This window comes from Bipolaris sorokiniana, assembly GCF_000338995.1.
Source record: "Bipolaris sorokiniana ND90Pr unplaced genomic scaffold COCSAscaffold_9, whole genome shotgun sequence".
In the NCBI taxonomy this organism is placed as follows: domain Eukaryota; kingdom Fungi; phylum Ascomycota; class Dothideomycetes; order Pleosporales; family Pleosporaceae; genus Bipolaris; species Bipolaris sorokiniana.
In genome coordinates this window covers 1,656,982-1,677,733 of record NW_006911903.1, presented here as the reverse complement: position 1 = coordinate 1,677,733, position 20,752 = coordinate 1,656,982, and the positions used below count along the sequence as shown (strand labels likewise).

Sequence of the window (20,752 nt, the reverse complement as noted above, 5' to 3'; positions counted from 1 at the left end):
AGCAGAGCAAACAGTAGTCATAGGCATCAGAGTGTAGACGGACCGCCAAGACGCTAGCATGCGGGTCTGCGCATGGGAAGGAATCGCCGATTGGGCACAGTACACTACGCATCTCCGGCTACGCAACATTGCAGTAGGCTGGTAAAGTCACCGTTCTTGACGCATTCATTCACCTTTTTCCTTGGATGAATCGGATACCATGGCCGATTTTTTAACGGCGGTTTCTACCAGCAAAATCAATCGTAGCGAGCTTCTTATCCAAGAGGTTAGGAGCCTAAACGCACAAGAAGATGCAGTGGCCATTGACTCTGCAGAAACAGCACTAAAAGCGTTGAAATATCAGCCCAGTCGGACGACTGTAAACAGTGTTCTAGATTACCTCACTGTAGAGGGGTTTAGCCTCTTACTTCCGGACCCGCTCAATGCAAGCGTCGCTCATCAACTTGTGAACGATACCATTCCCAACTACTGGAGATCAATCAAAGACCAAAAAGAAGCAAAGAAAATTGGAAAAATCCTTCGAAATCCAACGAGTCTGGGACATATTGTTACAAGACTTCGGTCGCTCATCGTGGATAGTCGTCAGAAGAAGAAACCTGGAGAAGAGCGGAATACAGCTGAACACATCTCAGATGCGTTAGAGGTTTTGGATCTGATACTGCATAGTGATGAGACGTCATTTCTCATACTGCAAGACGTTTTGTCGTTCGGCAAGAACGCCATACAGAAGAAGCTTATATGGAAAGAGTATCTTGCCCAAGTAGTATCGGGACGTCTACTGTCGATTGCAGCAGAGGCTGAGGATGTTCTGAAGAAAAACAATGACACATCGAGAGTATCCAGCTGGCTTGCAGAAGGCAAGGAGTATGCAGAATGGCTAGGTCGGAACATGGCTGTTTTGCTGGAGCGCGGGTCTGAAAGCGATGACCATCTCACTGCTACTGCAGAACTCTGCTCAAAGGCTCTGGGATTAGGCTACACAGGTAAGCTGGTTTACCTGGTTATTGGATGGCGCTGACGAGTCAGATCAAATTGTAAGCTCGCTACTTCTGACGATAATTAACGATGGTAGCGTTAAGCACCTCGTGCCTCTACTGTCCCACATGAAGACATTTGAGCAGCGAAAGTATCTGAATGCAATCATCACATCTGTGGCCAAGCAGTATTTCTCAAATGAGGTCGTCAGTAAAAACTCGCCGATTGCATCCTCCCCTGTTATAGATGCTGCTGCTGGTTTGTTTGATGACCTAATTAAAGATAACAATGTCCTCAAAGAACATCTTATCTCAACACTTACAAGATCAACAATACCCGTACTAGATGACTCACTGTCAGCTCGGCGAAGTGTCGTAGCTGCTTTGGCGAAAGACCACGGTAAGCAATGCCGGTATTCACACACATGAACAGTACTGACAGCCATAGACAAATTACACACCCTTTTGGAAAGCTTAATCAAACTCTTTGGAGATTCAGTCTATATCAGACATACCCCAGTATTGCAACAAGAAGGCAAGTAACGATTTAGTTCTACCAAGAAACTCTCTAACAAAACTCAGCTCTTGCTCAAACTTTGGCGGTATGTGGTGGCTACGTCAAGCGTTCAGAACCTATGTTCCTCACCATGATGGCAAAATCGTCCCATCATGTCAACGGAATGTCGAACCGAATCGGCGCTGCGTCTGCGCGAGCCCGTTTCTTGGGGATCTCTGTTGGTATTGCCATCTCCAAGATGGTAGACAAACCGGAGTTGCAACTGAAGATTGAGCTGGAGGGGGCAGAAGCTGAAGAAGCAAGCTGGTACGAGCGGCTCACCAACATTGACGACAAAGCTGGGAATGCTACAGACCTCAAGACTCAGCAGAACAACACAGTCTCAGTGGAGAAGACGCAGCCGAAACCGAAATCACTTCCCAAGACCTCAAAATCTCCAGCGATAACCGAAATACAAGGACCGCGAGTCATTGAAGTCATGTCTGATTCAGGAGACGAGGATACAGATCTGATGATGTACGATAAACCAGATTCTGACCCGGAGGACGACACAGATGACCCTACAGCCATCAACCGCAATAAACCCACAGCGCCCGTTTATATCCGGGATCTCATCACCGGCCTTCGCGACCAAGAAAACTATGACCGACACGAACTTGCTTTAGCCACGGCTGCATCTCTGATTCGTCGCAAAGCAAACTTTGGAACCGAAGTGACTGATCATCTTGAGGAACTCGCGACAATACTTACAAGTCTGCAAGACAACTCGGAGCTAGACGAGTTTGCGCAACAACGACAGCAAGCTTTGATTGCTGTATTGCTTGCAAAACCGGCGCAGATGGCGCAGTGGTTTGCGCGATCTTTCTTCTCTGGCGACTACAGTCTGCAACAACGCATATCTATGCTCACAACCCTCGGCATTGGAGCGCGCGAGCTGGCAGGAATGAAAGATACTTCGACCGATGACATGATACCCGCAAAACCAGACTTTCCTAGCAAGCAGCTTCCGCCACACCTCCACGGTATCTACACAGAAGACAAAAATGGGCCATCAGTGGCGAAGATATCAAGTCATATGGCACGTGAAATGCTCTCCCCAATTGCATCACAGGCAGCCGACCAACTCAGCGGGCCCAACATTCTCAAAGTGCGAACCTTCTCTTCGCGCATGGAAGTAGAAAAGAAGCGACATAAGCCAATTCCGAATGCTCTCGCCCAAATCGTAGCGGATAATTTCTTCTTTCCTCTTACCGGACGCTGGTGGCTCCAGGTTCGCGCCAACAATGACTCCATCTACACTTCCACCCACCTTTTACCGCCATTCCTACAAACGCTTTCTATACTCCTCAATGCATCAGGTCCGAATACTCTTGCACTACCCCAGATGACACGCGAGTACTGGGATCTCTTACTCTCGGTCCGCGGTTTGGCCAGTAAGGACAAGAACATACTCAATGCCGTTTTATTCGGCTTCCTGATGTTGTTGGAAACGAACGAGAATAAGGAGAGACTTGCTACCGAGCAAGGCAAAGAGCTTATGGAGACGCAGGCTTGGGTCAAGATGGTTTTCGACGGCTTGGGCGCTGGGAGTGAGGAGGATGAGAAGGTGAGAGTGCTTGCGGCAGGTGTGGTGGTCAGGTGTCAAGAGGTAGTTGAGAAGTATCAGAGGAGAATGGCAGGTATTTTCATAGATTACTAGTCATATTTTATCTCATTGGTTTGCTGAAGGAGGGTACTGAACGAGGGACACTACGCATATGTACGGGTCACGTGGCATGATGGTCAGATGAACGTCTATACATGACTGAGCTTTTGAGGGAACACCAATCAGAAGTTCAACTCTGCACATGCAAATATGAGAATTACCGATTAGATTCCCAGACTGTATGCCATTGTTGGAGAGAAGAGGTGGTAAAAATAGAGCCGCGCGGCTCGTCAAACTCAAGACTTTAAGCGCCGCGATACTTAGAGTATGCAGCGCACAGATTCGTCGATCCTATCACATAAAATCTTGTGGAAGATATCACAATGCAATCACTAACTGTACAATAGGAGAGGGATATATAACTGCTCGCCATTTGTCTTGCCATTAAGTTGCGATCGGATTAATACACTCAAAATGCTTTGTGAAGTATGCACTGGTGTACTCAGCAAGCACAAAGGAGCACAGAAGACTTCCACCTTCGGATATTTATTCACTCATCATAAGTCTACAAAGGCACTTCAACAGTCGGATACGCATTGTCTAATATGTACCAAATTGGCCAAGACACTGAGTCCGGATACAGATTTATCCCAAGATCAGCCTTTAGACATTCTAGCAGTACTAAATAAGGAAAGATTCTATAGTAAGAAGACCGGTAGAAGAACTTTCAGGCTGGATTTTCAGCTCGAAAATTATCGCCAATGTAATTTCTTCTTGGTAGAAACAGGTAGACAAGCACTCGAAAACACACACAAAATTATCTGACACTGGTAGATCACAAAGACAGCACTATGACCAGTAGTCAAGATCTGAGCGATCTTAAAAAAACAGCGCAGAATTGGATGAAAGATTGTAAATGCGCAAGTTTTTGGGAAGAGCCTGGCGCAAAATGGTACCCTCGCCGTCTACTGGATTTGCAGGAGCTGCGCGCCAGCCCTGATCCACACAACACAAAAATACGCCTGGTTGAGTCTAAGGACTATATTTTTGAGCAAGATACATGCAGTATATCTGATTGTCTCCCATCTAAGCATCAGAATGATCGTTACGTCACACTGAGCCATTGTTGGGGCAACCCGAAACTTGGTTCGCCACCACCGCTGAGCATGACTTTCAAAAACGAGGAGCGCTTTAAAACCGAGGGTGTCATAGTGAAGGAGCTACCCAAGACATTCCGAGATGCTGTCGTATTCGCCGCAGGACTAGAAAAGGTCGGCTTCATATGGATCGACTCGCTTTGTATCCGACAACCTATCAAAGAGGATGGTGAAAATGAGGAGGAGCAGCTACAAGACTGGTTCGAACAAACTCGTCATATGGGAAATGTGTATCGAAAGGCTTTTCTAAACCTCTCTGCTACTGCTGCATATGACGCAAAAGGAGGCTTGTTTTTCGACCCCTGCCCAGAACCTCTCCGGGAAAACAACATTGATGTGTATTATCCGGAACGCCCCTATCCTACACTGGAAAACAGTGTTGAAGAAACCGATGCCCATATAAGATGCTCTTTGATCGATACATCAGCTTGGGACGACCTCGTCGAGAATTCCCCAGTTAATCAACGAGCCTGGGTCTTCCAGGAGCGATTGTTGGCGCCACGTGTACTCCATTTCGGATATAACCAGCTCGCTTGGGAATGTCACGAGTTTAACAGCAGTGAAAGTTACTCCTGGAGTGAGTTAGCAATCAAGCCATCCGGCACCGATGGTTTTGCCGACAGAAGCCACCTGAAGCACCTTACAGTCGCTGCGGGGCGCTCATTCCGTGAAGCAAGATTCATTAGCTTTCTAGATCACGACAAGCATATCAAAGACATATACATATACGAACTGTGGAAGAAAATAGTGGAAGCCTATTCACGAACACAACTTACAAAGCACAATGACAAACTCACTGCATTGGGCGGTATAGCAAAACTTTTTCAAGACGAGCTATTCAGCCCAGACCACAGCCAGACATATGTCGCCGGACTATGGAGTCGCCACATCGGAAGCCAATTGCTATGGACCGCAAATCAAATCTACCGCGGCAACGACACATATGACAATCCAGGGCAACGCCACCCGGAAAGCGGACCCTCATGGTCTTGGGCATCCATAACCACTCCACATGGAATAACCTACAGCGATATCACAGACTACGCCTCGCTGCAAGACAAATACATCAAGACCATCTTCTTCAAAGTCATATCCCACACTGTCTTCCCAGCCGACCCAAACAACCCCTTCGGCATGCTAAAATCCGCCCACATACTCCTCGCTCCCGACCACCTCCACGCCATCAATCTCATACAGCGCCCCGCCGGCTACGGCATACCCTATACCTGGCACCTAAAACCGAACTCAGCACCCAAACTCCGAATAGAATACGCCAACATATATCTCGATGCCCCAACTTCCGACACCGACATTTTTGGTCCAGACGCCCAGTTATATTGCATGCCAGGTGCATATGCCAAACGTACAATGCGAAACGAAGATCGGGATTTGTACTGCTTGATGCTCAAGTATGAAGGTAGCGTAGTACTTGAGTCGAGTGAGCCGGGGAAGGGAAAAGTAGAGTATAGGGCGTTTCGTCGTGTAGGTGTTACGAAAGTAGCGAAGATGGGCAGGAAAGAGCTGGAGATATTGAGGGAGGGGGAAACGCAGGAAGTCATTTGTTTGCGCTGAGGAGACTTTCTTGTATATGGTCGAGTCATATCATTTCTTTCTTTCTTATCTAGAAGAAAATCATCACGAAATGATATCCATATTTGATTCCTGCGTTTCGAAATCCCCATGCGCTATCTGCCCCCACACTGGCGGTTCTTTTATCCCACTTCGCCTTGGCACTCTATCACCACGACGTGATTATCGTCAGTATTTAATGCCACTAGCTCGTGAACCATGCTGTATTGCTAAGTTTTTTTACATCCCAAGTATATATAATTATTATATCAACAATATCTCAACGATTACCTAATACCGGGCGCTTGGTCTAGGGGTATGATTTTCGCTTCGCATATTCCGTGCGTACTTGTGAAAGGTCGTGGGTTCAATTCCCACAGCGTCCACATTTTGCACTTTTTTTTTGCTATTCCAATCGTTGTTTCCAGGAGATAGAGTGTCTTGTCACATGGGGATAAAAGTCACTCGCTCCATCTAGCCTTTTGTAGTGGCATGCAGTTATTTTAACCTTTACCCTAAGAGTGGGGCAATGTGAGGACGAGTATTGCTTGTTTGTAATGGTGGAAGAAGTAAAGTGAGGGAATGAGGGGATGGGATCAATGTGAATACGGTAGGTCTGAGAATGTATATAGCAGATCACGAAAAGGATATATTGTTACTACTCTTGAAGAAGAAAGAAAAAGTATCTACAAAGAAAATATCATCAGGGTATACACATGTACTCCATAACCCCAGTCATAAACCAAAAGTCAACAACCAGTGTTGACCTTTTTCCCCCAATAGCTTCTTACACGGCCAATTTTCGTATTTTCCTTGAAGATGCGTGGCTCTAGAACTTTGCATGGTGCCTGGTGATTCTCTGTCTGTGCTCCCTGAGGAACCTTGCCATGCGCACGTTTCGTGCAGCAGGAGGGGCAGCAGCAGGGGCAGGTGTTTCAGTGGGGCTAGCAGTTACGGTAGCGTACACGGTTTCATAGACAGTGTAGACGGCTTGAACAGTGTCTGTGACGACAGGAACGACTGGGGCAGCTACGGGCGCAATGGCGGGACTAGTTGGGGCTGGTGCGGGTACTGGCGCTTCAGGAGCAGCCGCGGGACCTGAGGGTTGAGGGATGCCTTGTGTGGGGCTGGGGACAGTGGCGGCATCACTGGAGTTTTGAGTTGGTGTGCCAGTGTTTTGAGGAGGTGAGACGGCAGGTGCCGATGTTGGTGCAGTGTCGTTGTCATTGGAACCACCGGCACCTGTAGGCCATTGGAAACCAGGCATGCCACCTGCGCCCGTCGGTGCTGGGCCTGGAGCTGGCGCTGCAATCTGGGTTGGAGGTGCAACAGGCTTTGCGCCGTCTGCGATTTCGGAAGCGGTAGGGCTCTCGACCGGAGGGCTTGAAGCATCGGGAACGCTGGGGGCGCTGGGAGCTCCATAGGCGGGAGGAGTTACGATTGGGGCAGAGGCTGGGGCGGAGACAGTCTCGCTGGTAGGAATGGGCACGGCAACACTGGATACAGATGGCTTGATGGCCGAAGTCGGTATGGCAGGAGAGCCAGTTGGCCCAGCAAGTGTAGAAGACACGACAACTGTCTCGGTTGGGACAGGCTCTGGTATGTAAGCAGCGCTGCTCTGCTGAGGCGCTGATGAAGGTACTGGAGCAGAAGCCTCGCCATTATCTTGGTAGACCTTCAAGGCATTGACTGTCCAGTATGCTTCTGCGAAGGCTTCGGGGTTGTTTTGTACCCACTCCTCGCATGTAGCAGCCTTCTTTGAGCAGGAGCTGGCTCCCCAGACACTGCTGCTGCCAGCCCAGACACCGCAGAATGTGGTGTCGAAGACGATTTGTTGCTGCTTGAATGTGTCCTCAATGTCACAACCACCCTCAAACTTGGCGGACGGCTTTCCCCATCCGCTGGGGTCTGGGTTGTCACCAAGAACATCCTCCGGAACGGAGCCGCGAGGGAAGAAGAAGACACTGATGGCATCAGAAGTCCACTGAGTTGCGTAGACTCCTCCACCGTTCGCATTCAAGCCTGCACCGTAACTCTTGGTTGATCGGTCTGCGATGGAGCATCCTGCGTTGTCCATTTGACCTTTTGCCTTGACATCGCAGTTCTTTGTGGTTACATTGCCGGCAAATTGGGTGGTGTCGGAACCAATTGTGCAGCCAGGACCTGTGTGAAGAGTCATGGAGTTGCTCATTTGGTCGTTGACACCTTCAATGATGTCAATCTCGCCGTTCTTGGGCCAATTGGGTCCGGTTGTCCAGAATCTGTCAATGTTGAGCATTCTGTTATGGAAGGACTGATATTTGGGTATACTCACGCTGGCCATGTGCCGCAGCCAAAGGGCATGTGAGCGACATCGACGACAATCAAGCCACTGTTGTACTTCTTTTTGCTTTCTATGCGGATACTAGGCCTTCCCTCTGGACACTCGTTCTCGTGGTCTACACCCCATGATGCTCCGGTAGTGACAGATGCGTTGATGAGATTGGTCTGCCTTGCCGTGTCCTCATCAACATACTTGACGAAGCCCTTTGTTGGGTCAGGTTTAGTAAAGAAATCAAACGACCCGTAAAAGTCGGTCATGTAATCATCCTCGAGGACATAGCCAGCTATGCTCAATTGGAAAAAGGCCGCAGCCGAAGTGAGTGTGGAGAAACGCATCGTCAAGATGGCAAGAGAAAATGAATCAAGTAAAGAATGACTGCGTACTAGACGCGTGAAGAGAAACAGACGCAAGAACTGAATGCACGGGAGTACGGGACGGCAACCAGACGGTCGGAGAGATGCGACCTGCCTACCTATATACGGGGGCCAAATACCGATACCCTAATCACAAAAGCCACGCATTTGGCCATAAGCAGCCTCGCGGACAGACTCGATGGGCCCGGGGGAGCGTACATCTCCCGTTAGGCCACATGGGCTTGGTTTCAACGGTGGGAGATTTGCAGGTGGATCGAGCATCTCCCCCGGTTAGGCGCAGTAAGGGGAGCTGCAGGAACCAGTCAGGTGCCCGGGGTGGAGGTTTGGTAGCGCTGAGGCAGGCTGGTCGGATGTTTAACCAAACGTGCGCTGTTTCATGCGAAATGGACGGATGGGCTGTTGGCAAGCGAGTGGTGGCGCTTGAAACAGGTGGATGCGGTACCCCTGCGGATAGAGAGCATTGTTATCGATTGCCTGAGGCATCTCCGAAGTTGGCTGGCGATGATTCGCTGGCGTGGACCTGAAACGCGGAGTGGTTGAATATAGAATACACGAGAGGAGCCGCGAGCCAGTAGCGGGCGCTCGCGCTAGCGCTTTCGAAGCGAACAAACATGTTCTACCGTCCCTGAAACCAATCATCTCATCACCAAGGGCTACGTAGGCAGGCGACGTGTAAAGTAAGTAGTCGGCTATCTTGCAGATTTTCTTCTTTCTGTAATTCGCGCTTTAGGCGGGGTATTTGTGTGTAATTAACTTTTTTCTATTTCTAACATGACTCGTCCTCTATCAAGATCACACGTCTACTCCAGCGATTCGACAACAATGGCGGAAGCACCTCCACCTCCGTTGCAGATGCCAGCGCATCCAATCTTGCCCTTCTTCTGCCTTAGCACACCAAGCAGTGTGGTTGTGATCCTGGCACCTGAAGCGCCCAGCGCGTGGCCAATCGCAACAGCACCGCCGTGTAGGTTGACCTTGTCCTCCTGAATACCAAGGATCTTCATGTTGGCGAGAGCAACAACACTGAAGGCCTCGTTAATCTCGAAAGCATCAACGGCAGACAGCTCCACGCCGGCGTGCTTCAGCGCCTTTGGCATGGCAAGAGCAGGGGCCGTGGTGAACTTGGAGGGGTTCTGCTCAGCATCACCCCAGCCGAGGATCTTAGCAATGGGCTTGAGGCCGTGCTTCTTGACAGCCTCGTCGGAAGCAAGGACGAGGGCCGCGGCACCGTCAGAGAGCGGTGAGGCATTGGCAGCAGTGACTGTGCCGTCCTTGGGCTTGAACACAGGCCTCAGTGTGCGGGTCTTGGACTCGTTGAACTAGACAAAGGTAAGCAAGTGGTGTTTTACGGATTACTAAAAACCATAGTAGTGCCATGACTACTTACGTTCTTGGGCTCGTCATCGGCATCAACAACGACTGGGGGCTTGCCACGTCCCTGGGGGACCTCGACTGGAGTAATCTCCTCCTTGAAATAACCGGCCTCTTGGGCGGCGATGGCCTTCTGGTATGAACGGATGCAGTATGCGTCCTGGTCCTCACGAGTGAAGCCATGGTCGCTGGCACACTCCTCGCCTTGAAGTCCCATGTGCTCCTTCTTGTAGGCGTCGGTCAGACCGTCCTTGATAAGACCGTCGATCAGTGACTGGTCTCCGAACTTAGCGCCGTTGCGCATGTTGGGGAGATAGTGGGGTGTGTTGGACATGCTCTCAGCTCCGGCAGCAACGACGATTTCGGCATTGCCAGTCATAATGGTCTGAGCACCAACAATGATGGCCTTGATAGACGAGGCGCACACCTTGTTGACGGTGGTGGCTATGGTCGACTCGGGGAGGCCAGCGCCGATGGCACACTGGCGGGCGGGATTCTGGCCGAGGCTTGGAGCCACAAGTCAGCAACTGATCTGATGGAGAATACATGGATCGGGCTGCTAGTATGCTTACTTTGCGGAGAGGACATTGCCAACAAAGACTTCCTCAACATCGGTGGGCTTGATGCCGGCACGTTCAACGGCAGCTGCGCGGAAGTGTCAGACTAAACACTGAGAAATCTAACATGGAGAACATACACTTGATGGCGTGAGAGCCAAGCTGGATGGCACTCAGGCTTGAGAGGGAGCTGTTCTTTGTGTGAGCTGGCTATGGCCCCTCCTTTGCACATGGTAGCACAACATACCCCAAGAACATGCCCGTGGGCGTGCGGGCAGCCGAGACAATGTAGACTGGAGGGAGAGACGACATTTTGGGGTATCTTGCAGAAACTGGAAAGTAGATAGAAAGATGGACGAGGGCTGAAAGAGGATCAGACGACTGGATTGCCTCTGTACTTATATATCCGGTAGCAAAGTTGAACCTTTTCCAGATTAGTTTCTTGCGACAGCGGCGAGGCGACCAGGGCAACCTGCTCGGGCAGTTTTGGTCCCTGCAGCGCGCTTTCTCCCCTATTGGCTGCCACCCTCACCGCCCACGCTAACCTGTCATACGCGGAAGTTACCTTTTCGCGACATTCCCGACTTTTGCGATAGCTTCGACCTGTTCGACGCGCACTATCCCCGCAGCCACCATGGACGACCTTTACGACGAGTTCGGAAACTTTATTGGCGAGGCTGAGTCCGACGAAGATGTCCAGAGCGTTGGCGATGCAGGCGACGCCTATGTCGTCGACGATGAAGACGAGACGGAGCCTAATAACCAACAGTTGATGGAGGTCGACAATGGGCCTTCCAACGCCGTTGTCCTGCACGAGGACAAGCAATACTACCCTTCCGCCTCGGACGTATACGGTCCCGATGTCGAGGTGCTGGTGCAAGAGGAAGACACGCAATCTCTGGCCCAGCCCATTGTCGCGCCAGTCGTGCAGAAGAAGTTCTCGATTGAAGAGGCCGACTTGCCACCAGTCTACCATTCCAGAGAGCTGCTAACTGATCTGATGAACTTTCCAGATCAGATTCGGAACATTGCCATTGCTGGACACCTACAACATGGAAAGACTGCGTTTATGGACATGCTGGTCATGGAGACACACGACATCCAGGACCGCCTCGATTACAAGAGGGGAAAGAAGCGAGAGGAGCAGCTGCGCTACACCGACGTACACGTGCTCGAACGCGAGCGCGGTCTCTCAATCAAGGCGGCGCCAATGAGCCTAGTGCTCCAGAACACAAAGTCAAAGTCGCACCTTTTCAACATACTCGACACCCCCGGTCACGTAAATTTCGCCGACGAAGTCGCCGCCTCATTGCGCTTGGTAGACGGAGTGGTGTTGGTGGTTGACGTTGTTGAGGGTGTGCAGGTCAACACGGAGCAGGTCATCAAACATGCGGTCCTCGAGGACTTGCCTCTCACGCTGGTGGTCAACAAGATGGATCGCCTGATTCTGGAGCTGAAGCTGCCGCCGAGCGATGCATACTTTAAGATAAAGCACGTCATCGAGGAGGTCAACACTGTCATTGAGAACACCATACCTGGTCGTGGTGAGAGCAGGCGTGTAAGCCCTGAAAAAGGCAACGTCGCTTTCGCCTGCTCCAGCATGAGATGGTGCTTCACCATTCAGTCATTCGCCAAGATGTACTCCGACTTCTATCCTGGCCCCTCGAAGCTTCCAGGATTCGGCGTTCCCATGAAAGGACTGGACATTGATAAGTTTGCCATGCGACTTTGGGGCGATATTTTCTACAATCCAGGAAGCCGCAAGTTCAGTCGCAAGCGGCAAGAGGAGGGATCGCAACGGTCTTTTGTTCACTGGATTCTAGAGCCTGTTTACAAGATCTACTCGCATACGCTCAGTCAAAGTCCGGATGATCTCAAGGAAACGCTAGAAACTCTGGGCATACGGCTCAAGCCATCCGAATACAAAGCGGACGCAAAGGAGCTAATGCGACTCGTATGTCAGCAGTATTTCGGTCCATCCTTGGGCTTTGTAGACATGATCACGCAGCACGTTCCATCACCAGAGGAAGGTGCGCAACGACTTCTGCAAAAACACTACACCGGACCTTTGGACACAAAGACGGCCGAAGCGATGCAAAAGTGTGACCAGAACGGCCCCCTTGTCGTACACGTCACAAAGCTCTTCAACGCGACGGATGCAAAGTCATTCACTGCACTTGGTCGAGTGTTGAGTGGTACCGCAACTTCGCCGCAGTCGGTGCGTGTACTTGGCGAAGGCTATACAATTGAAGATGAGGAAGACATGGTTGTCGCAACAGTTACGGATACTTGGATAGCCCAATCGAGGTATAATATCCCAGTCAGTGGCGTGCCAGCAGGCAACTGGGTGTTGCTTGGCGGTGTCGACAACTCAATCGTCAAGACAGCAACAATCGTAGCAACCAAACTACCGGAAGAGGAGGACGCTTACATCTTCAAGCCCATCAAGCACTTTTTTGAATCCGTCTTCAAGGTTGCCGTTGAACCGATCAACCCCTCTGAGCTACCAAAGATGCTTGACGGTCTCCGCAAGATCAACAAGTCATATCCGCTAATCACCACAAAGGTCGAGGAGTCGGGAGAGCACGTGGTTCTCGGTACTGGCGAGCTTTACATGGACTGTGTATTGCACGACCTCCGACGGCTGTATGCTGACATGGAGATCAAGGTCTCGGATCCAGTCACCCGGTTCTGCGAGACCGTCGTCGAGATGTCTTCGATGAAGTGCTACGCTTCCACGCCGAACAAGAAGAACAAGCTCACCATGATTGCTGAGCCGCTAGATCCAGGAATCGCTGAAGATATCGAGGCAGGCAAAGTCAACATCAAGGATCCTGTCCGTGTAGTCGGCAAGTTTTTTGAGCAAAACTACGGGTACGATCTGCTCGCAGCTCGCAATATTTGGGCTTTCGGACCAGATGATATGGGCCCCAACATCCTGCAAAACGACACACTCCCCACAGAGGTCGACGGCAAGATTCTTCGAAGCGTGCGAGACACCCTTCGACAGGGTTTCAGCTGGGCCACGCGCGAGGGCCCGCTCTGCGAAGAGCCTATTCGCAACACAAAGTTCCGTCTTACCGATGTTGAGCTTGCATCGGAAGCTATTTTCCGTGGTGGTGGCCAAATCATTCCCACGAGTCGACGAGCATGCTACTCATCATTCCTCATGGCGAGTCCCAGACTGATGGAGCCGGTATACTCGTGCAGTATGATTGGCCCAGCCGACACAAAGAGTAGTCTTTACACAGTTCTTGCACGGAGAAGAGGGCACGTTCTACAAGATGGACCTATTGCAGGTACTCCACTTTACAATGTGCGCGGTTTGATCCCGGTCATCGACTCTTTTGGTTTCGAGACCGATTTGAGGGTACTTATACAATCTACTTTAACGCAAACATCTACTAACTCTCATCAGATTCACACACAAGGCCAGGTCTCTCTCTCTCTTGTCTTTGATCGCTGGTCCATTGTTCCTGGCGACCCTCTCGACACAAGCATCTCAACCCGCCCCCTCGAACCCGCAACCGCACAACAACTAGCACGCGACTTTGTGCTCAAGACCCGACGAAGAAAGGGCCTTGCTGAAGATGTCACTGTCAAAAAGTTTTTGGAGCCCGAGTTATGCCGTAGTTTGATTGAAAGCGGCGTGCTGGATGGATAGGAGATGTATGTTTGTAATACCATGCAATGGAGTAATGGCGTCAACGCACGATTTTGAATGAACGAAGGAGGTAATTCAAAAGCATTATGAGTAGGAAATCCCGTATTCGGGGTCATCTAGTAGGATTGGCAATAAAATATACCCGTCGCCATGTCCATCCTGCTCTCTGTCTTTATAGTGCGTGACTGTGTTTACAAACGGATTTGATCAGCAAAGAAGCATCGGACGCAGACTCAATTTGTTGAAGCGAGAATCTAGACATACGAATGTTGAAAAAAGTATAGATATTCAGGTATCAAACACAAGCCATATCCACGGCCGAGCCTCGTGAAAACCCGCTTCGCCAACACATTAAGTCCAATTGCAAGGACAAAACATACGCCCACCTCATCCACCTCCACCAGACCAAAAGATTAACAGTAATCCGCATCATCCCCTCTAATTCATCTAATATTCCTCCTCCTCCTCCTCCTCCTCCTCCTCCTCCTCCTCCTCCTCCTCCTCCTCCTCCTCCTCCTCACTCTCCTCCGCAACAACCTCATCCTCAATCTCCTCATTAACCAGCACGCCCATCTCGTACGTCTCCTCCCTCACCCCCTCAGCCTCTTCCCACCCAACCCCACAATCCTCCATAATAAGCAAGACCGCCGCCTCGGGCACCATAACCTGCTGCACAAACACTGCGACACCGGACGCCTGCACAACCGCATCACCGCACCCCTTGATATCATCTTTGAGGAGGTCGAGAATGTTCTCAGTGATGAGGCGGCGGCCGTGGGGACCGTAGTAGCCCGGGTACGCAGCGCGATCGTCCAGGGCGTAAGCCTCGAGTTCAGCCTGATGGGACGGAGATAAATCTGTACGTTTAGAAGGGATAGAGGCTGCTTTCCCCGTTAGAGCCACAGGTTCATATCTGGATCTGTGGGGGCTGGGGCGCTCGTTCAGTAAGATCTGGCGGAGAGTAAATTTGTGAGACTTGAGGCGGCGGGGGAGGAGGGCCCAGTTTATAAGTGGGTAACCCGCGGATGTGTAGGCTTGTTGTGCAGAGAGCTTTTTATGGAGGTGGCAGAATGCGGATTTGTGTTTTACGGTTTTGGGCTTGGAGGTCCAGAAGGTCCAGTAGTCGGAGGGGGAGACGGGGTGGCTGCAGAGGGGGCAGCGGGTGCCTTCTTCTTCAATTTCTGGGAGGTGCTCGATGTAGTTGCTTACTTCGTTGAGGTGGTCTTGGGCGGCGCTTGAGTCGGGTTGCGAGGAAGGGGGGTCGTTGTTTTCTTTCCAGGAGTTGAGTTGTTTCAGTAGTTGGGCTGATTTTGCGGCTTTTTTCAACTTTTCTGACATGGGTTGTTCTGATATTGAATTGAGTACTTCGGATAGTTTTTTGTCATCATAAGGGACAGCCCCAGTGTCCTTGTCTTTGGCCTTCTTAGATGTTGCTTTACTATCCACTCTCCGTAAATCGTCGTCATCGGACAAATTAGGTTCACCCAGTTCTTCCGCGAGCTCTTGCAGCTCATCGTCATCCAACATGGAGACACTTGAGTCACTGTTAGAATCCTGGCTTGGTTGCTTGCTCTTTGATTGACTTGCTGATCCATATGTTCGCACAGCAGGTTTGGATGGGCCTTTCCCAAAATTCTTTGGTGCTGGTACATGTATATTCTTTGTTTTTGAACCGTATCCTTTCGCATTCTTGTTATTCTTCTGAGAGACATGTTCCATACCCCACTGGATTAGCCCGTCGCTTGTTGACACTTGGGAAGATGCGAGAGTATTCTCCTTGTCTTCAGTTTGCCCATCTCCCACTTTGAGTTCTTGGCTATTCTTGAATGCACCCCTGGTTGGTGCTCGTATTGATGCATTCTTCTTCGCAGGCTTCCTCTGGGGTCTCTTCAATTCCGTATCCACGTTGCGAGGTGCTGGCATAGTGGGTTTCGAGGACTTGGCTGGTCGTGGTGGGGGAGCACGTAATTCATCGTCGGAGGTCAGTGGATCGGCATTGATATCGATTTCTTCTTGTTCCTTTGCAGGAAATGTCTTGTTGTCCGCTCGTCTCTTTCCTGCCGGCTCTTCATGATCATCATCGGTCGCATGGCGCTTCCCGTTTACAGAGCGGAGCAGTGGATGAACATTCTTCCTAGTCAGACCCGCCATTGTTGCATAGAATACTGCAACCAAAGTATCCTAGAATCAGACAGTGCAAGTAGGAACTGACACTGTGCAAATCGATTCAGAATCGATTATGCGCTCATGCGGAGACATGCGGACGATTCGTCCAACGCGAGACGCGCAGAGACCGCGTCTGCGCTAGTCTTATCTTATCGTCAAGCTCCGCCAAAAAAAGTTCCAGTCGCATAGCAGCGCATCGCATCTTCAATTTCACACTCCGTGTACCTCTACCCCACAGCACAACCGCCCGCCATGGCCCTAGACGACTCCCTTCAGCAACCCATCAATTTTACTGGCCATCGCCACCTGATTTCCCGCCTCCTGCTTGCAACCCTCACCGGCCGACCTGTTCGCATATCGCAAATCCGGTCCTCGTCGACCAACCCCGGTTTAACTCGCCATGAAACAAATTTCATCCGACTCCTCGACTCAGTGACGAATGGCTCACAAATACAGTTTAGCATGACGGGCACAACGCTCGTCTACCGCCCGGGACTCATCACAGGCTCAGCCGAAGGCCTTGGCGCAAGCGGAGGCGTAATCCGCCACGAGATACCCGCAGAATGCAGAAAGCGAGGAGTAAGCTGGTGGCTAATCCCTCTATGCATCCTTTCGCCATTCAGCAAGGGTAACATGAACGTCATTTTCCACGGCGAAGGCTGTGTCACCTCATCCACAATCGCTGGTGACGTTTCAGCAGACACCGTCCGCACCGCCATACTGCCGCTCTACAAAAACTTCGCCATTGAGCGCAACATCGAACTGCGCATCCTCAAGCGCTCGTGCGCCCCCACAGGCGGCAAAGGCGCAGGCGGCGAAGTCCAACTCGTATTCAACCACCAAGTCCGCCTCCCCAAGACACTGCACCTCTTGAACCCAGGTCGAGTCAAGAAAATCCGCGGCGTAGCGTACTGCGTCGAAGTCCCCAAGACAAACAACGAACGCATGACCTTCACTGCTCGAGGCATCCTCAACAAATTCGTACCAGACACGTACATCTTCTCAGACGCAAGTCCCGCACCGTTAATCCCCACCAACGCAAAGGGTCACGCCTCAGGCAAGGTCAAGGGCGCCGTCGGCTTCGGTATCAGTCTCGTCGCGGAAAGCAGCACAGGTTGTATATACTCGGCCGATGTGTGCTCCCCGCCTGACGGCGGCGTCCCTGCAGACGAAATAGGCAAACAGTGCGCGTACCAGCTGCTCGAGAAGATTGCGCAGGGAGGCTGTGTAGAAAATGTAGCGGCGCCTACGGTCCTCATGCTTATGGCTATGGGCAGCGAAGATGTCGGTAGAGTGGCGCTGGGCAAGGAGGTACTGGCCAGTGAGGAAATCATCCAGCTAGCGAGGGATGCGAAGATGTTTGGAGGCAGTGCATGGGGCTTTAGGGAAGCGGGGGGTGAGAGGGAAGAAATTGTTGTTAGCGTAGTAGGTAAGGGTGTGGGTAATGTGGGAAGAAAAGTGGCGTAAATTTCTATTCATCTTGGGATAAGAAAAAGACGAAAAAGAGGTTCTATCCGTGTATACAAACAATGATACCCCCATATTCTCAAAGATTGTCATTCACAAACACATTCCTTCATGTCGAAGAAGCCAACCATTCTTTCATGTTCTATTCCGACTATAAAAGCCAAGCGCAGGAATCTTTTCAAACGCCGCCCAAATGGAAGTCACCCGAGTTCAACAGTTAGAAAACAAGAAGGCAAAAAAACGCCTGTCGTACGTAGAACACGTAGATGCGAGCTTGAACTTCAAGGCAACAAGACAGAGAGCGAGAGACAGAGAGGGGAGAGAGGAATGGGCCATCTACTTCCTCCCCACTGAGCTCCCTCCACTTCCACTTCCCTCTTCCTCCTCACTCTCCTCATCACGCGCATACTTCTCGTTGAAACGTTCCTGATCTCTATATGGGCCCTCATTGCCATCATCATCATCACTTAGGAGATCTTCATCAGACTCGCCCGCAAAAGCATCGTAAAGCTCGCCACCCCTCTTCGCACGCTTCTTCCTTCCACCGGCTCCAGCACCAGAAAGCAAGCCCGCATCGTCTCTGTCCTCGTCGCCGTCCAGGACCTCAAATTCGTACGCGTCGCGCGAATCCTTGATGCGCTTGCGGCGGGCAATGAAGAGGTAGGTACAGAGGCCTGCGATGAAGACGAGGATAAGGCCGAGGGCGCCATAGATCCAGATTTGGGTGTGTTTTGAGACGCCAAAGGTGGGGAAGGGGCTGGGGAGGAAGTTTTCGCTCGCTTCGGCGGTAGATTCCGTTGCGGTTGCCGTGGGCGCGGCGGCAACAGAAGTCTGGGAACTACTGTCAGCCGGTGTTGGAGTGGGTTTCTGGTTGACGGGGCGGTCGGGGTGGTCAGCAGGGAGAGAGGTGATGGTTGGCTCAGCACTAGAGGGGACAGCGACGCTGGTGACGTGCGCAGGATGATCGTCAATCTTGTCGTGGTCGTCGTCCTCGTGCTCGTCGGGCATTGGATGGGGTTTGGCTTTGGATGCGTCAATGCATTCGCCCCAGAGACGCAGCTTCCAGTCGGTGAAAACGCCAGTCTTGCCGTTGCCTGCTTTTACGTCTTTGATGATAACGGTCCAGTTGCCAATGGCGCTTTCACCCCAGTGGGCGACTGACATAAAGGTCCAATCAATGTAACCATAGGGCGCCTCGTCCGAGCGGCGCGCAGTTGAGAGGTGCGAGACCATGCCACCTGGCGATCGCAACTCAACACTGAGGTCTCCACGACGCTGGTGCTCTACGTTCATAGTCAAGGTAATGTGCTCGACGCGCTCAAAGTTTGCGTTTTTGAGCATGTCTGGTGTGACTTCGAAAGAACTAGCGAGACCCTTGTCGCCCTCTGGAATCGGCTTTCGGACATGCATCCAGGGTGAGTAGAACCAGGCTTGAGGCTTGACGAGCTCCCAGGTCTTGGCTTTTTCGACAATTGCATAAGCGTCGAGCTTTCCGTAGCCAAATTGGTGGCTAAACATGCGGCCAGAGGGCGTCTTAGTCCAGTCGCTAGGGGTAGTGAGAGGGACAGCGGTCATGACTGTGAGCCACTGGACGTCGCGCCATGTTAATTCAGGTCGAGCTTGGAGCACCAGGGCATACACTCCCACACCAATTGGCCCAGCAGCAGATGTGCCTCCGTGTGAGCTAGTGCACTTGTTCAAGCCCACGTCGGTCGTGTGAATGGCATCGCCGCCACCGCTGCTGTACGTTACAACAAGCTGGGCAGAGCATGCCTCAGAGTAGTATGGGTGTTCATTGTTCTGGTCAATGGCGCCGACAGTGATGCTGTAGATACTATTGGTGTAACCGTCGAAATTGCAGTTATCGCCACTAGCAGCGCCGTTGCCAGCCGCGAAGACATAAATGTTGCCCTTGCCGCCACGGCCGTTCTGGACAGCGTTCACCATGGCCTTCTCAATAAGAATTCCTGGTGCCTGCATGGTTTTGCCATCATCAGGGGGACCCCACGAGCATGAGTAAATGTCGTTCTTCTGCATCTCGTAGTTTATAGCAAGCGCCTCGTCAACGTCGGTAATGTCGCCCGAGAGGATGCGTACACCAGAGACCTTGGCTTCGTAGGCGAGTCCAAGTCCACAGGCATCGTTCTTTCCCGCAGCAATTTCTCCAGCACATCTTGTTCCGTGGCGGTCGTCAGAGAGTTTTGGGGTGGGTAGGTCTTCGTGATCATTGTAGTCGTGAGAGCCCTCGGCGAAAAAATTGTCCTTCAAGTCGTTGCTGGTGTAATCCAGACCATCGTCCACAACGCATGCAGTGACGCCTTTGCCAGTGATGCCCTGCAGCCACACGCCGGTGACGTTGATATCGTTGCCCTGTGCCTTGACGTTGAAAATATGCCACTGCTCCTCGAAAATAGGATCTTTGATTTGTAGCTGCTCTGCGACCTTGCGCTGAGCTGTGATGGCTTCCGTGACCGGGACGGCTCGATCTGGCAGTGGAGGTATTACACTCCGCTTCCAGTGGCGAGGCTTGAGCTTTTGCTTCTGCGCGAAGCGGATACTGTCAAGGGGGTGGTACTCGGCGCCGACTTCACGCTTCCGCCGACGCCTCTTGAGCTCTTGCCGTGCATCGTCTACGATGTCGTTGTCATGTTTCGGGGCTTTGAAGATGTGGTGGTGGTCGAGCGAGTCGAAGGGACCGTCGTACGTCAAGCCCAGGTGGGCAGCGACTTCTGAGGGAGACTCGGACGGGGAGATGTGGATGGCATAATAGTCGTGGCTCGTGTAGTTGCGGGGTGGGAGGCGATTTCCTGCTGCAGCGAGCGTCGCCACCGACAGCAGGCCCCAAAAGTGAATGCGCATGGCGAGGGCGCCGAAAGGAAAGGAGGCTATGAGCAGCCGGCTGCGATCATGTAGTAGCTGAAGCGCGTTGCACAGGGCTGGCCAGGTATAGACGACTGTCTATGTGCGG

At 51.5% G+C, this 20,752-nt stretch overlaps 8 protein-coding genes and 1 non-coding gene across 9 annotated transcripts; 5 read left to right on the top strand and 4 right to left on the bottom strand.

The window, feature by feature from the left end:
• The first annotated feature begins 191 nt into the window (after positions 1 to 191).
• COCSADRAFT_200930 (uncharacterized protein) lies at positions 192 to 3,359 on the top strand. The gene is made up of 4 exons (XM_007703336.1): positions 192 to 983; positions 1,027 to 1,374; positions 1,423 to 1,509; positions 1,557 to 3,359. Exons 1-4 carry the CDS (start codon positions 200 to 202, stop codon positions 3,188 to 3,190), a joined length of 2,853 nt encoding a protein of 950 aa, XP_007701526.1. The 5' UTR covers positions 192 to 199; the 3' UTR covers positions 3,191 to 3,359.
• A 251-nt stretch (positions 3,360 to 3,610) lies between these two features.
• Positions 3,611 to 5,892, top strand: COCSADRAFT_120680 (uncharacterized protein; the record flags this gene model as incomplete). Its single annotated transcript, XM_007703335.1, has 2 exons — positions 3,611 to 3,839; positions 4,004 to 5,892. The coding sequence occupies 2 exons, from the start codon at positions 3,611 to 3,613 to the stop codon at positions 5,863 to 5,865; spliced, it is 2,091 nt and encodes a 696-aa protein (XP_007701525.1). The 3' UTR covers positions 5,866 to 5,892.
• Positions 5,893 to 6,161: 269 nt separating this feature from the next.
• Positions 6,162 to 6,248, top strand: COCSADRAFT_t55. Its single transcript has one exon. It is a non-coding gene; the product is annotated as a tRNA-Ala (tRNA).
• Positions 6,249 to 6,492: 244 nt separating this feature from the next.
• COCSADRAFT_191532 (glycoside hydrolase family 16 protein) lies at positions 6,493 to 8,757 on the bottom strand. The gene is made up of 2 exons (XM_007703334.1): positions 8,177 to 8,757; positions 6,493 to 8,123 (listed from the first exon to the last, which is right to left on the bottom strand). The coding sequence occupies exons 1-2, from the start codon at positions 8,518 to 8,520 to the stop codon at positions 6,692 to 6,694; spliced, it is 1,776 nt and encodes a 591-aa protein (XP_007701524.1). The 5' UTR covers positions 8,521 to 8,757; the 3' UTR covers positions 6,493 to 6,691.
• Positions 8,758 to 9,241: 484 nt separating this feature from the next.
• COCSADRAFT_38201 (uncharacterized protein) lies at positions 9,242 to 10,925 on the bottom strand. Its single transcript, XM_007702910.1, has 5 exons — positions 10,735 to 10,925; positions 10,628 to 10,677; positions 10,503 to 10,575; positions 9,947 to 10,436; positions 9,242 to 9,878 (listed from the first exon to the last, which is right to left on the bottom strand). Exons 1-5 carry the CDS (start codon positions 10,797 to 10,799, stop codon positions 9,360 to 9,362), a joined length of 1,197 nt encoding a protein of 398 aa, XP_007701100.1. The 5' UTR covers positions 10,800 to 10,925; the 3' UTR covers positions 9,242 to 9,359.
• A 167-nt stretch (positions 10,926 to 11,092) lies between these two features.
• Positions 11,093 to 14,408, top strand: COCSADRAFT_38200 (uncharacterized protein). Its single transcript, XM_007702909.1, has 2 exons — positions 11,093 to 13,857; positions 13,906 to 14,408. Exons 1-2 carry the CDS (start codon positions 11,122 to 11,124, stop codon positions 14,149 to 14,151), a joined length of 2,982 nt encoding a protein of 993 aa, XP_007701099.1. The 5' UTR covers positions 11,093 to 11,121; the 3' UTR covers positions 14,152 to 14,408.
• Positions 14,409 to 14,598: 190 nt separating this feature from the next.
• Positions 14,599 to 16,302, bottom strand: COCSADRAFT_145772 (uncharacterized protein; the record flags this gene model as incomplete). The annotated part of the gene is made up of 2 exons (XM_007703333.1): positions 14,599 to 15,477; positions 15,598 to 16,302. 2 exons carry the CDS (start codon positions 16,300 to 16,302, stop codon positions 14,599 to 14,601), a joined length of 1,584 nt encoding a protein of 527 aa, XP_007701523.1.
• Positions 16,303 to 16,534: 232 nt separating this feature from the next.
• Positions 16,535 to 17,952, top strand: COCSADRAFT_340341 (uncharacterized protein). The gene has a single exon (XM_007703332.1). The coding sequence runs from the start codon at positions 16,570 to 16,572 to the stop codon at positions 17,782 to 17,784; it is 1,215 nt and encodes a 404-aa protein (XP_007701522.1). The 5' UTR covers positions 16,535 to 16,569; the 3' UTR covers positions 17,785 to 17,952.
• Positions 17,953 to 20,740, bottom strand: COCSADRAFT_340340 (uncharacterized protein). The gene has a single exon (XM_007703331.1). The coding sequence runs from the start codon at positions 20,641 to 20,643 to the stop codon at positions 18,121 to 18,123; it is 2,523 nt and encodes an 840-aa protein (XP_007701521.1). The 5' UTR covers positions 20,644 to 20,740; the 3' UTR covers positions 17,953 to 18,120.
• Positions 20,741 to 20,752: the final 12 nt, after the last annotated feature.